General features: G+C 41.4%; 1 protein-coding gene and 1 long non-coding RNA gene across 4 annotated transcripts in view; one reads left to right on the top strand and one right to left on the bottom strand.

Annotated features, from left to right (window-relative positions):
• The window catches only part of LOC134334199 (uncharacterized), a 49,235-nt gene extending 38,713 nt beyond the window's left edge, over positions 1–10,522 (top strand). For all 3 annotated transcript variants that reach the window (XR_010015468.1, XR_010015470.1, XR_010015467.1), the window contains one exon: positions 10,210–10,522. This is a non-coding gene — a long non-coding RNA (uncharacterized LOC134334199). The remainder of the gene's footprint in view (positions 1–10,209) is intronic.
• dpf1 (double PHD fingers 1) overlaps positions 1–17,140 on the bottom strand; it is a 50,058-nt gene that overhangs the window by 22,647 nt on the left and 10,271 nt on the right. The window contains 2 exon segments of the mRNA XM_063016419.1: positions 719–879; positions 3,445–3,474. Of these exon segments, the coding sequence (XP_062872489.1) occupies positions 719–879; positions 3,445–3,474 (191 nt within the window).

Genomic DNA, 17,140 nt, shown 5'->3' with positions numbered 1-17,140 from the left:
TTACAAGATTTTCTGTATAGGAAATTATTTGCTTTAAGGACATTTTTTGGGATCGAAGAGTAGGTCATATAAGCTACTTTAAGGACATATAGTGTGTCCTTAAAGCACACTATATATGTAAAAAATATGGTGAATATGGGTGGCACGGTGGCTTAGTGTTTAGCACAAGAAGGTCCTGGAGAGGTCTGTGTCCTTTCTGTTTGGAGTTTTCACGTTCTCCCTATGTCCATGTGGGTTTCGTCCGGGTGCTCTGGTTTCCTCCCACAGTCCAAAGACATGCAGTCAGGTTATTTGTGTGTCCTGTGATGGGCTGGCTTCCCTGTCCCGGGTGTTTGCTGTCTTTTGCCCAGTGAACTGGGAGTATATATATAACTTGCAGCATTTATTAGAGCCTCCACTCATCTGGGAAGGCTTTTAATTAGATGTTGGAGTGTGCATGTGAGAATTTGTGCCCAGATTTGCAACATCAGACACTAATGCTAAGCGAGTCCTGGCTCGTGTCAGTTTTCTGCTCATTAAACCACACTTTTATGGACCTTTGTTCAAGGGGTCACAGTCATACAGGGCCTTCCTTAAACTGTTGCACCAAGTTGAAAGCATATTATATATCATTTCTTTTATATACTGTAGTTGATTCTTAAGCATTAGGAGAGTTGTCCACATATTTTGGGTCATACAGTGTATCTCGACACACACACACACACTTTCATGTTAGTACCTGGACCTCTGTGGTTCTTCCCCATCCATATATAGCAGTTGCTCTGTGCCACTCCGGTCTGTGAGTCCAGGAAGGGCAGCCGCATGGAACGCTCGGCGCACAGACGGGCGTTGTAACTCCGGCAATGCTCGATCGCCTCACGATAAAACTCCTCGCCCAGACTGGAGAGATACGGTGGTGTGGATTATTTAAGGATGTTGATTGGATCACTTAACACACATATATAGAACCGGATCCTACTAAATATATGTAAAAGTATTAGTGGCACTGTGACTTGATGTTTGGCGCAAGAAGGTCCTGGATTCAGTTCCCAGGTGGGGAGGTCTGGGTCCTGTCTGTGTAAAGTTTGCATGTTCTCCCCGTGTCTGTGTGGGTTTCCTCTGGGTGCTCCGGTTTCCTCCGACAGTCCAAAGACATGCAGTCAGATATTGAACTTGAACTGATGAATCATGTGTAACCTGTAACTACATGTGCTGGCGTGAATGTAACCAAAAGCTTAAATGTGACGTTAAAATCTTAAGAAACAAAAAAACTATCATTTTTTTAATGCTCGGATGGGGTCGGGTGACTACAGAGCAATGATTGGTTGGCTTGTTGGGGGTCTGGGGGTATGATTCTCCCTTTTTTCAAATCCTGGACGAGCCCTTGTTTAATCACGTCCTATTTCATCGTTCTATAAACAACATTCTGCACACGTGTCGAAGGGTGTGTGTGTTAGTCTCGGCTCTCCTCAACCAGGGTGGAGATCAACATCAGTAGAGAGGAAGCATAATGCAATTGGGGAACTGGATACGCTAAGGTCGGGAGAAAATGCATAAAGTAGCCTAGCAGTTAAAGTACTGGACTACTAAGCAGAAGGTTGCTGGTTCAAACCCCACCACTGCCAGGTTGCCACTGTTGGGCCCTTGAGCAAGACCCTTAATTGCTTAGACTGTATACTGTTTTTGGATAAAAGTGTCTGCTAAATGCCGTAAATGTAAATTATTGGCTGTGTCAAGGGGAGGGATGGTCGAAGCCCTGTCCAGTTTAAACTGAATCTGCCATGAACCTGACCAGGATAAAGCAACTAATGAAAATGAAGTGATTTCACCATAGAGACTTGAATATACGTGCATGTATTATTAGTAGGGCTGTCGAAGTTAACGCGATAATAACGCATTAACGCGACCTCAATTTAACGCGATTTAAAAAAATAGTGCCGTTAACGCAGATTCTAGTTCATGTTGACACTTGACTGGTAGAACAAAAATTTTAATGTCGGACTTGCCACCGTTTTTCATTTGCGGTTTGTTAACATAATGTAACCGATCGTCGTAGTGATGTACTTGCTTAATAAAGAAATAAATACACGCTATATTCACAAGTTGTCGGGAGCAGAACACTTTATTACACTTAATTAACTTCTTCTTCTGTACCGAATACCGGAAAGCTGAGTCAAGCACGTTAGTTCATGAACTATGGAAGCCCCAAAGGGTCAAAACACACTCACTTCGTGTAGAAACGTCCATCAAACCATCGTCACGATACAACCACAGAAAAGTCTGTTACAATAACTACGCCTTATCCCATCTAAAGCACCGCTGATCTACAGTGTTTGCTGATGGAGAAATTCTAACCTACAATCTGACATTTACTGCCTAATATGTGAGTGAATAAACTCCCTTACAGTTTTCTCTTGTCCCAGCAGTTTTTAACATCAGTACATTTAGCATAAAATGTGTTCACCATTTTAATTGTAACATTTCACTTAAAAATCCTTGTTTTCTATAACATTTACACAGATTTTTTTTAATACGATTAATCGCGATTAACTATATGAAATTCTGAGATTAATCGCGATTAAAAATTTTAATCGTTTGACAGCCCTAATTATTAGTCATATAGACATTAAAATTCTGAACCCTAGGGTGCCCAGGTGGCGCAGGGGGGCCGGTCGGCTGGGTGCCCCCTAGCAGGCACAATTGGTAGTGCCTGCAGCGGACAAAATTGGCCACTAATCTGCTAGGTGGGAAAAGACCGGATTAAAAAGAGGTTGGGGTTTTCGAGGCTGTGTTAAGACCCTGGTTTGTAGTCCAAGGCTCCTGTACAGAAGTGTAGGAACACGGAGATCAGTGTGTGACTCTCCATGTGCGAGACTGGCCTCATGCATGATTCCACCGAAGTATGGGCGAAAAATAGGGGGTCGGTGGACTGTGCAAACGTCTGAGGGAGCGTGTGTGGGGCAAATATACCCTCCTTGGATGTGTTCGAGGTCCCTAGCAGTGGAGGACTAATTGGCTTTGCTAAAATTGGGAGAAAAATAAAATAATAAAACAAATTCTGCACCCTAGCCTTTATGTCTGATTAAGAAACTCACTTTATTTTGGTATTTAATTCACACAGTTCATCTTTCTTGAGCATCAATTCAGTTTTAAAAAACCAATTAAAGGTAGAGATAGGATAAAGTGGCAGTCACAGCTTATTAAACAACAACAATGATGTGTTCACCACCCAAAGCAGTCCATTTCATTCTGAGTAAATGTACTGTAACACAATAAAGGCACATTTGTACGCTAATAAAGATTTTTGTTCTCTTACAAGGTTGCAAAATTTAACATCCACTTTTACCTCCTGGATTTCACCAGGGTGAATAGATGCAGTGATAAATAAAGCCTAACATGACACAAAAACCTTGTGAGTATTTTCTGCAATAATAAAGGTTTGTGTATGCAATGTAATAAGCATACCTGTTCTTTATGACAGTTCCACTCGACTGCCTGAAAGAGAATAAAAAATACAATAAGATTCAGGGATCTGTGCTGTGAGTCACAAAATCAAACATTTTACTGCAGTACATTTACATTAAAGCATTTGGCAGGTGCCCCAACTCAAAGTTGCTTACAATTAAAACAAGATCCAATAAATATAAATATGCCTTGTCAAAAAGTACCACTGACTTTTACCCCATTCACACTAATAACACGTTCAGACTGGCGGCAAAGTGACACGACAAAGTGACTGGCTGCAATTTATTTTCAATTTGAGCTGGTGATTCCCTAGCAATGCAAAGTGGTTGGAGTTGCAATGTAAAAAAGTTCAGCAAAAATTAACTTTATGCAACGTGGTCGGAGTCGCCACGTAAAACCATTGAGCAAAGTTCAACTTTATGCAAATTAGGAGCAAAGCCACATGGCAATTACCAATAAAAATAAGCAATTTATTATTTTAAATTTGAGCTGGTAATTCCCTAGCGACGCAAAGTAAAAAAAATTTAGCAAAAATTAACTTTATGCAAATTTGGAGCAAAGCCCAGTAGCGAATACCAATAAAAACTAAGCACTGAGCAAAATGCTATGTGCATTATCTGAACGCCAACGTGAAACAATACTCTCGATTTTGGTTCCTACTAAAGATGGAAGAGAAACACATGTTTACTGCACAGACAGTGATGGAGTATGCAGGGATGAATTTTATGGACGAGCGATTTCCCTCCAGGATTTTTTATTTGCAACCAAACGCTTACAGCCAATGATGACGCTTCTGGTGTGAACACAGGGCGATGAGCTATTCGGGTGACAAAATCGCTGCTGGTCAGAGTGTAGGGTTAGAAGGTTGAATGGATGGATGAATGAACGAACAGACGGACGGACAGACAGACAGACAGACAGATCAATTTATTAATCCCATAGGAAAAGTCAGTGGTTAGAGAGGCAGAAATTTCAAAAGCTTTTTGTTAAATTCAACCACAAATATACCACATTTTATACTACGTTCTATAATCAGTGGTTATCTACATATCTACAATATGGGCATAAGTGTGTGGACACCAGGCCATGGGCTTGTTGGACATCCCATTCCATTAGGCGTTTATATAAAGTTGGCCCTCTTTATAAAGACATATTAGCCTCCGCTCTACTGGACATGTTTTTTTTTTATAAGATTCTATGTTTCAATTCAAACTTATAAACATTTTATAAAACTTATAAACATTTTTTAATAGAGCACATTTTGTACACCTCACTAGGGGGTGTTCACATACCATAAATTTGTTTGTAATTTGTATTTTGTAAGTGGGACATTAAGCTTATTAAGAACAAAAACATTTGTACATTATAACATATATTGCCTTTATTTAGCAAAGGTTCCAATAATTCTGAAGCTGGCTGTATTTCGTATTTCACAGAAGGTCGTGGCGGTTGAAAATAGCAGGATTGCTGGCAATAGTGTAAAAATCAATAAAGGAAAGCGAAAGCCCGGAGCGAATCATCCAGACTAACTTTTCTCCAGGTTTAGGAGTGGATAAGCGGCGCCCACTGGGAGCCTCATGCACGCTGGTGTGATTAGCATGTGGAAGTGCTTTTCACTCTTTATTTATGAGCGTGCTCAGAGAAAACAGACCGAAACAAGCGCTCAAAGTGCGTAGACGCGTTCGTGGCGGTTTTTAACAGTTGACCAGCGGTACTAAACCTTGCGATTTAGCTTCTGTTTTACTGCTCTAGGAAAACAGAAAGAAAACCCATAATCACCTTCAACTGCCGTCTTGGGCCCAGTTTGCTAAAAGCGATATAGTGTTAAGTTCCTCTTAACGGCTGGAGGAGGCATTTCCAGTAACGCTTCGACTGTGTTTTTGCTGTGTGTTCGTTTAGTTACTGTATATGTTAATAAACAGAGTGAATGAGGCATGCTGGGGCCGTGTTCTAATTTAATTTGATTATAGTTGTTACGTTAATTCATTTAGAAATTATTGGGACACATTTTAGTAGATTACCAAGAAAACCAGCTAAATTCTGAGGACCACCTTAAGTGTTTTATAACTTGCTTTATTTCTATAAAGAAAATGAGTTGGCAACCTTGGGACCAACTGCTAATATGCTGTCAAAACAGCTCTACCCTGCCGAAGCATAGACTCTAGAAGACATCAACAGACACACTCCAAGATATAATAAAGAGCCTTTCCCAGAAGAGCGGAGGCTGTTGAGGCTGTTGTAGCTAGGGCAAGGCATTCCCATGTTGCCACCCATGGTTTCGGAACAGGATGACCAAAAAACATGATGTCCAGACACACAGATGACCCAAAACATTGGGACCAACCGCCTAATATGCTGTCAAAACAGCTGTACCCTGCCGAAACATAGACTCTAGAAGACATCAACAGACACACTCAGAATATAGTAAAGAGTCTTCCCAGAAAAGCGGAGGCTGTTGTAGCTGCAAGAGCAAGGCAACCCCATGTTGCTGCCCATGGTTTTGGAATGGGATGACAAACAAACATAGGGTGTGTTCGAAAAGCTAGGGAGCTGTCTACATAGGCAGCATTTTACGTCATCCTGTGCGCGCTCCCGAGAAGGAGGCTGTTCGAAATCCTAGATGCCTTAAAATCCTCACTTCTGAGGCATCTTATTATTTCAATGTTATTTTGGCTCAAGAACGAGTGAGCATCTGACGCTGCCTTAGTGATCAAGGCAATCCCAGAATTCTTCTCTCACAGAAAAATAAACATGGCTGACGGGGCGGAGAAACGAATGGAGTTATTTTCAAACGTAAATAAAATATTACTGATTTTTAACTTGTATAAACTTGTACCGAGTGTTTTTATTTGCAAGTTCGGGCTTGTCAGGAAATTTAACCGTTATCGGTACATGAAGGAAGATGTTATATTGACGTTAGCGTGCTGTGCTACCTCAGTTTATTGGTTTTAATGGCAAAATGCTAAACGCGAAATGCGAAACCCGATGGAATCGCTGTCTAAGTAGTGCGTTCGAATAACCTGCCTTATAAGTCACTGACTTATTAGAATCCTCTCTACTAAGGCAGCTGCCTATGTAGACAGTAAGACAGCAAGGCAGCTCCCTAGGTTTTCAAACACACCCATAGTGTCCAAATTAGAGATGCATGAGTACCGATACTGGTATCGGGTATTTGCCCGATACCGCGCTCACTAACTTGTACTCGTACTCGCAAACGAGGCTCCGATACTAAACATCCGATACCGGGTGCCTAGTGCACGTTGCTGCGTTATGCCTAGTTCACACTACACGATTTTTGCCCTGATTTTCGCTCGGTGACTGGTCGGCACTAGATTTGCCGGCTCGGGAGCAATTCGGCGTTCGCTCAGCAATCAAAACTCGGCTCTCGATCGCTAAGTGTGAACTATCCAACAACTCGATCCGACCGGCTCGCCGAGCGCTCGGTGACTGGATCGAGTTTTCTAGCATGTCAGATATCTGATCCAATAGGTATTGGTATCGGTATCAGTATCGGCAAGTACAAAAATACATGTACTTGTACTTGTACTCGGTTGGGAAAAAATGGTATTGATGCATCCCTAGTCCAAATACACAGATTCAAAACATTGGAGCCAACAACATGGGTACTGGCCTATGACTACGTAGCCTCTTACATAGAAGTGTGCTGTGAGACATTGACGTTATCATCGGTACAGTGGCCCTTCTGATGGTCCATACCAGATACCATAGGTCTCATGTTCTCTAGCATCAATGAGTCTTGGCTTGCCAATTCTTCAGCCCAGTTGTCTAGCTATAACAATGTGACTCTTATCAAAGTCACTCAGGTCTTGCTCTGCACATATCTGCTGCTTTTATCACATCTACTTCAAGCCACTGCCATCAGCTGGAAGAGCAGGGCAATTCCATGTTGCAACCCATGGTTTTGGAACGGGATGTCCAACAAACATGAGCCAAATGTTGGGACCAACTGCCTAATAAGTCAGACTCCACGAGACATCAGAAGGAGTCCTGTGGTTTCTAATACCAGAATATTACCAGCAGGTCCTTCGCTAACGTCCTTGTGTACCTCACAAGGTGAATCGTCCACATACAGTCTACATAATTTTGGAGAAAACATGATTTTGATTTTTCTCTGTTGGTCTAACGTCCAGTTCTGATGCTTGTGTGCAACTGTAGGTGCTTCCGACAGTGGACAGGAGTTAGCATGGACATTCTGACTGGCCTGTGACTATGCAGCCTCAAACACAGAGGCCCTTCTGATGGTCCATACCAGATCCTCTATCATCGATGAGTCTTGGCTTGTCCAACAACCTGTCTGTGGTTTGTGGATTGTCCATTCTAAGACCACAGCTGCCTGTGAATACCCCTTGCTGTTTTGGAGATTCTTCGACCCAGTCGTCTAGCCATAACAACTTATCAAAGTCACTCTACATCCATCTACTGCATTCATCACATGTGCATCAAGCAACTATCATCAGCCGTGCACAACTGTTATGAAATAGGCATTGTAATGCACATTTTTGGTAGCTGGTCCTAATGGTTGTACCTTTGGCCATACAGTGCACCATAACAGGCTGAAAATCCCGATACTGGCTTTAAAGCTACATAGTTCCACTTGTAATGACATATAATGATACTCTGATTCCGTCTGCACATATCTGCTGTCCCTAATTGAAGCCGTAAATGTTCGTCTGGATTTTTCCCACTGAATCAGCCTGGGCTCACTTTCCAAGCATCCTTTTAAAGAACTCCTAATGATCTCTTAGTGATCTTCAGAAAATATTGCGCCAGAAAACCATTCACACTCATATACGTTCATGTTCCGTGCTGAGCTTTTGTTCTAGACGCTGTGATTAAATCAGCCAGTCTGTAACTCCTGCTTTCTAACCTCTCTGGTCTATTTTCTCAGCTTCTCAGCCTTTTTTCATTCCATCATTTGCTCGGTCTGCTCTAGAAAAAAAGCACTTTACTGAGCTTTCAAGGGCACACGGTTATGACATAATGTAATGACACTGTGTGGAGATGCAACCAAATTGAGAACGGCCATTTTCTACAGCTGTCAGGGTATTATTGAAGAGCTGACTTTTTTAGATTGCACCAGAGTAGACCGCTGGAATGGAAGAAAAAATGGGGTTGGATTTAGACTGAAAGGGTGAAAACAGGGTGGGGGTTGGGGTTTCTTCAGATAGAGCCTTAAGGTTTTCTTGCAGTTTTTTTCCACACACTAGATACATAAAATGGCTAGTTCATGCTTTGTGTGTCAAATGTTTATAAACAGGCAGTGCAAACGTCCACTGCTGCTTCAGGTACTTTATTAAAAATTAATCAAAGAGCGAATGGTGTTTATCTTTTATAGCAACCTACACCTCATGTCAAGTGGACGCCTTGTGGAGTTTCTTTTTGTTATTTCTAAATAGTACTAGATTAAACAGAATATTCCAGAATAGATAGACAAAAGTATGTGGACACCACTCCATAAAGACATTCTATGGAGAGCTGTGAAGGTGGGTAGTGCTGTCGCTTCACAGTAGGAAGGTCCTGGGTTGATTCAAGTCAAGTCAAATTTATTTGTATAGTGCTTTTCACAATGGACATCATCTCAAAGCGACTTCATAGAATCCAGGACCAACAGACCAAAAACCCCAGTTGAGTGAGCCGAGGGCGACAGTGGCAAGGAAAAACTCCTTAAAATTACAGGAAGAAATCTTGAGAGGAACCAGACTCAGCCGGGACCCCCATCCTCCTTGGGTGGCCTGGAGAATAATTTGAATAAATAGGATTTACACAAATCATACATACAATTAAATTGAACTAAAAGTTATAACTAGCAAAAATAATAATAATAATAATGTAAACATTGGAGTTCTTCATTATTTAGTCCAGCCTGTGACCAGGTGGAGCGGTCCTGTTCTTTCTGTGTAAAGTCTACATGTTCTCCCAGTGTCTGTGTGGGTTTCCTCCGGGAGCTCCGGTTTCCTCCCACAGTCCAAAGACATGTATGTTAGGAAAACTGGAGATACAAAATTGCCTGTGACCTGCCCAGTCATGACTGGAACCAAAATTGTAAAACGTGACGTTAATATCCTAATAAACAGACAAACATTGACCTCAACCTTATTAAAAAGGTTTGGAATTAACTGCAACATCAGCAGCATTATCAAAACCTTACTGAAAGCTTTCTCAAAGGAGTGGAGGCTGTTATGGTCACCAAAAGGGGACCAACTTCGAATTAATGCCCATGTTTTTAGAATGGGATGTCCAACAAGCTTACAAAAAGGTGTACAAATACTCATGCCTACCCACCAAACTGCCAGTTGAGATCAACATGCAGGCTAATTGAAATTCCACCATAGCTCTCCAAAGAATATCTTATGGAGCAGTGTCCACATACTTATGGCTAATGGTGGAATATTCTGTTTTATAGGGACAAATAAAGTAACATTTAGAAATAGCATTTATAAATAGAAACTCCACAAGGCATCCATTTGACATGAGGCGTAGATTACTATACAAGGTAAACACCTTGGTGTTTGATTGCTAAAAATACACCCTGTCCACTGCTGCCATTCAAAGAGTAGGACCAATAATACTCTCTCTATTGAGAATTCTGACTCTGACTCATCAAACCATGTCTTTATGAACCCTACTTTGTGCACAGGGGGACAGAAATTCTAGAACATGGTCAGCCTACTCTAGTATACAATTGGCAGTCATACATTTTAACATTCTGGCTTTAAGTATTTTTGCTTGTGTCTGCTTCCTTAGGGGACCGTCCGACTCCTCAAAGCCACAATTAAATATCATAAGATGCAACCACAGCATGATCATCAGCTCTTGAACATGAGTTGCGAACATGTCCCAAATGTCCTGACAAGCAGAAGAAAGAAAAATGGAGAGGAGAGGATTAAGCCAGTGGTGGTTTGTCTTGCTATCTTTAAAAAGAAAGTTAGCTTCTTTGTAACATGTCATATTATGCATATAGTAGTAGCCAAAAGCATTATATAGTATGTAAGATGCACGTAAACCAAACTTTACAGTGGAAAAATAAGAATAAATGGTGTATAAATTATTGAAGATATTGAAATATATCACTGAACTTTAAATTCTTAAAGCAAGATCTTTCACCAGCTGCCGTACATAATATTGAGAAAAAAATGCAGGTAATCCTGGGAAGTCTTACTCTGTGTAGGGCAAGGCCGAAAACCCCTGTTAAATTTGTGTGGCCTTCAAGCCCTCAGACAGCACTTTATGAGAAGCCAGGGCTTGGGAGTACTTCGTAAAACTGTTGTCACTTAACACATTCCCCCGCTGCAGCAACAAATGCAACCTAAACTTCTTTACAGAAAGTTATACATCAGTTCTATGTAGAAATGCCACTGGGTTTTCTGTGCCTACACCTTTCTCAGATAGACCAAAAGACAGTGAAGACGTGACCAAGACTAAAAGGGTCATCCAGACCTTCAGCAAAAGCCAGCATCTGTTGTGATCTGCATATGCTTCATTGTGAAGGTACCATTATGTAACAGGGTGGGACTGAAGCGCAAGGTCAACCGTTAAGAATTAAAAATGATCCCAAATTCAACCAGGATAGAATAGTATGAAGTATATTCTGGGTCAGTATGAAGTATATTCTGAGGCAGTATGCAGTAGATACTGGGGCAGATTGCAGTATATACTGGGGCAGTAAAAAGTATCTAATGGGCAGTATGCATTATATTCTATGACACTAAAACGTATGCAGTATATACTGGGACAGTATACAGGATATATGATACTAGGTAGTATGCATTATAATCTGTGGTAATGTATAGTATGCAGTATAATGGAGCAGTATGCAGTATATACTGCGGTGGTATTATATACAGTGTATCACAAAAGTGAGTACACCCCTCACATTTCTGCAGATATTTAAGTATATCTTTTCATGGGACAACACTGACAAAATGACACTTTGACACAATGAAAAGTAGTCTGTGTGCAGCTTATATAACAGTGTAAATTTATTCTTCCCTCAAAATAACTCAATATACAGCCATTAATGTCTAAACCACCGGCAACAAAAGTGAGTACACCCCTTAGTGAAAGTTCCTGAATTGTCAATATTTTGTGTGGCCACCATTATTTCCCAGAACTGCCTTAACTCTCCTGGGCATGGAGTTTACCAGAGCTTCACAGGTTGCCACTGGAATGCTTTTCCACTCCTCCATGACGACATCACGGAGCTGGCGGATATTCGAGACTTTGCGCTCCTCCACCTTCCGCTTGAGGATGCCCCAAAGATGTTCTATTGGGTTTAGGTCTGGAGACATGCTTGGCCAGTCCATCACCTTTACCCTCAGCCTCTTCAATAAAGCAGTGGTCGTCTTAGAGGTGTGTTTGGGGTCATTATCATGCTGGAACACTGCCCTGCGACCCAGTTTCCGGAGGGAGGGGATCATGCTCTGCTTCAGTATTTCACAGTACATATTGGAGTTCATGTGTCCCTCAATGAAATGTAACTCCCCAACACCTGCTGCACTCATGCAGCCCCAGACCATGGCATTCCCACCACCATGCTTGACTGTAGGCATGACACACTTATCTTTGTACTCCTCACCTGATTGCCGCCACACATGCTTGAGACCATCTGAACCAAACAAATTAATCTTGGTCTCATCAGACCATAGGACATGGTTCCAGTAATCCATGTCCTTTGTTGACATGTCTTCAGCAAACTGTTTGCGGGCTTTCTTGTGTAGAGACTTCAGAAGAGGCTTCCTTCTGGGGTGACAGCCATGCAGACCAATTTGATGTAGTGTGCGGCGTATGGTCTGAGCACTGACAGGCTGACCCCCCACCTTTTCAATCTCTGCAGCAATGCTGACAGCACTCCTGCGCCTATCTTTCAAAGACAGCAGTTGGATGTGACGCTGAGCACGTGCACTCAGCTTCTTTGGACGACCAACGCGAGGTCTGTTCTGAGTGGACCCTGCTCTTTTAAAACGCTGGATGATCTTGGCCACTGTGCTGCAGCTTAGTTTCAGGTTGTTGGCAATCTTCTTGTAGCCTTGGCCATCTTCATGTAGCGCAACAATTCGTCTTTTAAGATCCTCAGAGAGTTCTTTGCCATGAGGTGCCATGTTGGAACTTTCAGTGACCAGTATGAGAGAGTGTGAGAGCTGTACTACTAAATTGAACACACCTGCTCCCTATGCACACCTGAGACCTAGTAACACTAACAAATCACATGACATTTTGGAGGGAAAATGACAAGCAGTGCTCAATTTGGACATTTAGGGGTGTAGTCTCTTAGGGGTGTACTCACTTTTGTTGCCGGTGGTTTAGACATTAATGGCTGTATATTGAGTTATTTTGAGGGAAGAATAAATTTACACTGTTATATAAGCTGAACACAGACTACTTTTCATTGTGTCAAAGTGTCATTTTGTTAGTGTTGTCCCATGAAAAGATATACTTAAATATCTGCAGAAATGTGAGGGGTGTACTCACTTTTGTGATACACTGTATATACTGGGTAGTATGCATCATAATCTATGGTAGTATATAGTATGCAGTATAATGGGGCAGTATATGCTGGGAAGGTATAATGTATATACCGGGTAGAATGCATTGTAATCTGTGGTAGTATATAGTATGCACTATAATGTGGCAGTATATACTCAAGTGGTATAATGTATATACCAGGTAGTATGCATTAAAATATGTGGCAGTATATATAATGCAGTATAATGGGGCAGTGTGCAGTATATACTGGGGTGGTATAATGTATATACTGGGTAGTATGCATCATAATCTGTGGTAGTATATAGTAAGCAGTATAATAGTGTAGTATGCAGTGTCATTTTTTAAAACAGTATTTGTCCTGACACAAGTGGTGTTCAAATCAAAAGCAAAGGAACATGAATAAATAGCTTGACGCTGCCAGTGCCAGGGAAAGGTAGGATCATCTAAACACATACACCCACCCACCCACCCACCCACACACACACACACACACACACACACACACACACACACACACAGAGGGAAGGAGAGAAAAAGCCCACACTATTTTTTCCATTTCTAATTTAGGCCACTGCTTTTTTACTTACTGTCTGCGTCTCACCTCCAAAGTTACAAAAGGTCTTAATTAACACCGTTTCTTTTCAACAGAATTAGAGGGCTCCCTCTAGAGGAGATGGATGATCATCAGAAGAAAATGCAACCTCATTTTAATCAAACACTGCAGTAATGAAGGACCAAAAATTCTAATAAACCCCTAAATACAAGCACCACATTGCACATTATAAAAGAAAACTGTCAATAAAACATAATGATCATGAATCAAATACTTAAAACCTATTTTAGTACTCACATTATCTTAAAAACACTGGGCTCACAGCAGGAATACATCCTGCACAGGGTGCCAAGCAATCAGGGGAGCAGAATCAGGGCGCACACTCATAGATTTTCTCACTCACACCAAGGGGCGGTTTAAAGCCAATTAACCTTTTGCATATTTTTTAAGATTTAAGATGTGATAGGAAACCCACAAAGATACAGGATGAACAACTCATGTTATTATTTCTGTCAATTTCTGTCACAGTACTACAAAGCACAGTATATATATATATACAGTGGGGGAAATAAGTATTTGATCCCCGGCTGATTTTGTAAGTTTACCCCCTTACAAACACTTGAACAGTCTATAATTTTTATGGAAGGTTTATTTTAACAGAGAGAGACAGAATATCAACAAAAAATCCAGGAAAAAAAACATTAAATAAAAGTTATAAATTAATTTGTATTTAATTAAGGGAAATAAGTATTTGATCCCCTACCAACCAGCAAGAATTCTGACCCCCACAGACCGGTTATGTGCCCATGAGGCACACAAATTAGTCCTGTCCCTGTATAAATGACTCCTGTCACAGAATCAGTTTCTTCCGTTCAAATCTCTCGATCACCATGGGCAAGACCAAAGAGCTATCAAAGGACGTCAGGGACAAGATTGTAGACCTGCACAAGGCTGGAATGGGCTACAAGACCATCAGCAAGAAGCTTGGTGAGAAAGAGACCACTGTTGGTGCGATAATTCGAAAATGGAAGAAATACAAGATCACAGTGACTGATTCACTGTCAATTATGCCCGCTAGATGGCGCCCATCCAACTGAAGTTCGAGAAATCTCGGCGCTGGTGTGCTAACAAAATATCTCGCTGCACGACCTGGGCGCCGAAAACGAAATATTCTTAATTAATAAAAATGATGCCAATCTGGTCCCACTGTGGTTTACAGGATGTAACGTAAGGCCTCCACAAGGGAATGTTTGTATACAAGTTCATTTTGTGTTTGTGTGCCTGTTAAAATCCGTTTATTTAATTATTATTATTATTCTCAGCGACCCATTTTTTGGCTCACGACCCCAGGGTTTGAAAAGCCCTGCTGTATGTGGTCTTCTGGTTTTGTATCTTATGCGCCTTAAGATTGTGCAGATTTTTTTTTGCTCTCCATGGTTCAATTATTTGAGGTATTTTAGCCTTCCTGTCATCTCAAAACTGTCTGGCCTTTGTCCTTGGACCTCTTTTATCAAGTAGTCGTTGATTCTGTTACAGGAGGAACCAACTTTATTCAAATTCCGAAGAAGCTTATGGTTAGGTGTCCTTTGTTTAAGAGACTTATTTACTGGCTTAAACTGGTTAGCGTCACCTTGATTGAAAGAAAGGCAGGAACGCCACCACTGTCTTTCACAGAGTTGGATCCATTGGGCTCTGGGTTCCTTTAAACTTCTAAGCATGTTTTAGATCTGTGCTATGGTGTTACACCTTTGTTTAAGACAAACATTAAGCAAACGTTACCAAAGTGTGTCGTTCTAGTAAGGAAATGCCTATTTGAAACACAGCCTTTGAGGGTGTGTGTGTCTTTTAGACTTCTGGCCAAGGATGGCTAAAGCATTGTTAGTGCGTAAAACTATAAAGTCTGAATAACAGGATATACGTATGTTGATGTTGCTTTACTTAAAATCCCATTTTGATCCATTTTAAATTAATATTTAATCTTGGTACATCTCTGTTGTGTAAAAATAATTGATTTTATTAATAAATCCATAGACCTAAATGTTACGAAGCGAAAAAAAATGTTCCAGCACTTTTAATGAAGTATTAAAATGGGTAATTTAACAAACGTGTTAACATCTGTGATGTCTGAACTACTGAGGAGGCACAGTGGTTCCAGAATAAGATTGGTAATGTTTGGAGGGGTAATGTGCCCCCCATCCCCCACCACTACTGGGAATTGCACAGTGCAATTCTCATACGCTCCCTCTTTTTTTCATCACCCATCACCTCTACCCCCTCCCCCCAATTAAACTCCCCAGTCATATAATTGTATTTTCCCTCACAGTCTTTTTTTAATCCATAGCAAAAAAGAATAAAGCCTTGGTTTTAGATCATGCACTGATTTGACTCTCTCGCCTCATTTCTACAGAAACACAGTATTGTGTATTCTTGACCCTGACTGATTTCAAAACAAAACAGACACATTTTGTTTAATTTTATTTATTTATGGAGCTAAGTTACCCAACACCCATATCACCCTTATAAACAGTAGTTGTTTCCTTGGCTACTTAATTAAACAATTCACCAAATTTAATTGGTAAGCCAGTTTAGCTAATTGAACACAGTCATGGACAGCAAGGTGATGCAGCTGGTAGGTGCCTCACAACACGGGTCCCAGGGACCTGAATTAACTTACAGTAGTGTGACAGTATACAGTCTGTGAACTTGAGGGTTAAGGGTCTTGCTTTAGGGCCCAACAGCAGCAACCTGGCAATGGTGGGGCTTGAACCAGCAACCTGATTTGATTACTAGTCCAGTACCTTAACCGCTAGGCTACATCTGCCCCACATGTAGGGGTGTCAATCTCTCTGATTGCCTACCAGTCAATGGTGTATTCCTTCCTCCCATAGCGCATCCTGGTGCCATGTGTTCCCCAGGTAAGCGACGCACACACACCCGGCCATCTACATGATGTAAAAGAAAACGTGATTCATCAGACCAGGCCACCTTCTTTCATTGCTCCGTGGTCCAGTTCCGATGCTCACGTGCCCATTGTTGGCACTTTCGGCGGTGGACAGGGGTCAGCGTGGGCACCCTGACTGGTCTGCGGCTATGCAGCCCCATACACAACAAACTGAGATGCACTGTGTATTCTGACACCTTTCTATCAGAACCAGCATAGCTCGTCTGTTGGATCGGACCACACGGGCCAGCCTTCGCTCCCCACATGCATCAATGAGCCTTGGCAGGCCATGACCCTGTCATAGGTTTACCACTGTTTCTTCCTTAGACCACTTTTTATAGATACTGACCACTGCAGACCGGGAACACCCCACAAGTCGTCTAGCCATAACAATTTGGCCCTTGTCAATCTCGGTCAAATCCTTACGCTTGCCCATTTTTCTGCTTCTAACATCAACTTTGAGGATAAAATGTTCACTTGCTGCCTAACAGGTGCCTAGATAATCAGTGTTATTCACTTCACCTGTCAGTGCTCATAATGTTATGCCTGGTCTGTGTATTTATATATATTCTCTTCTTTTCTGCCTCATCAGTGTTTCTTTGTCCCTATGATACTTCTTAATTCTATAAATCAGATAGGCTGATTTTCTTTAATGATGTAATTCCTCTCATTGCATTTAGACGAATCTCTCTGTTATT

This window comes from Trichomycterus rosablanca, chromosome 20 (genome assembly GCF_030014385.1).
Source record: "Trichomycterus rosablanca isolate fTriRos1 chromosome 20, fTriRos1.hap1, whole genome shotgun sequence".
NCBI lineage: Eukaryota > Metazoa > Chordata > Actinopteri > Siluriformes > Trichomycteridae > Trichomycterus > Trichomycterus rosablanca.
The sequence above is the reverse complement of the archived record's forward strand: the minus strand, read 5'-3'. Positions and strand labels throughout refer to the sequence as shown.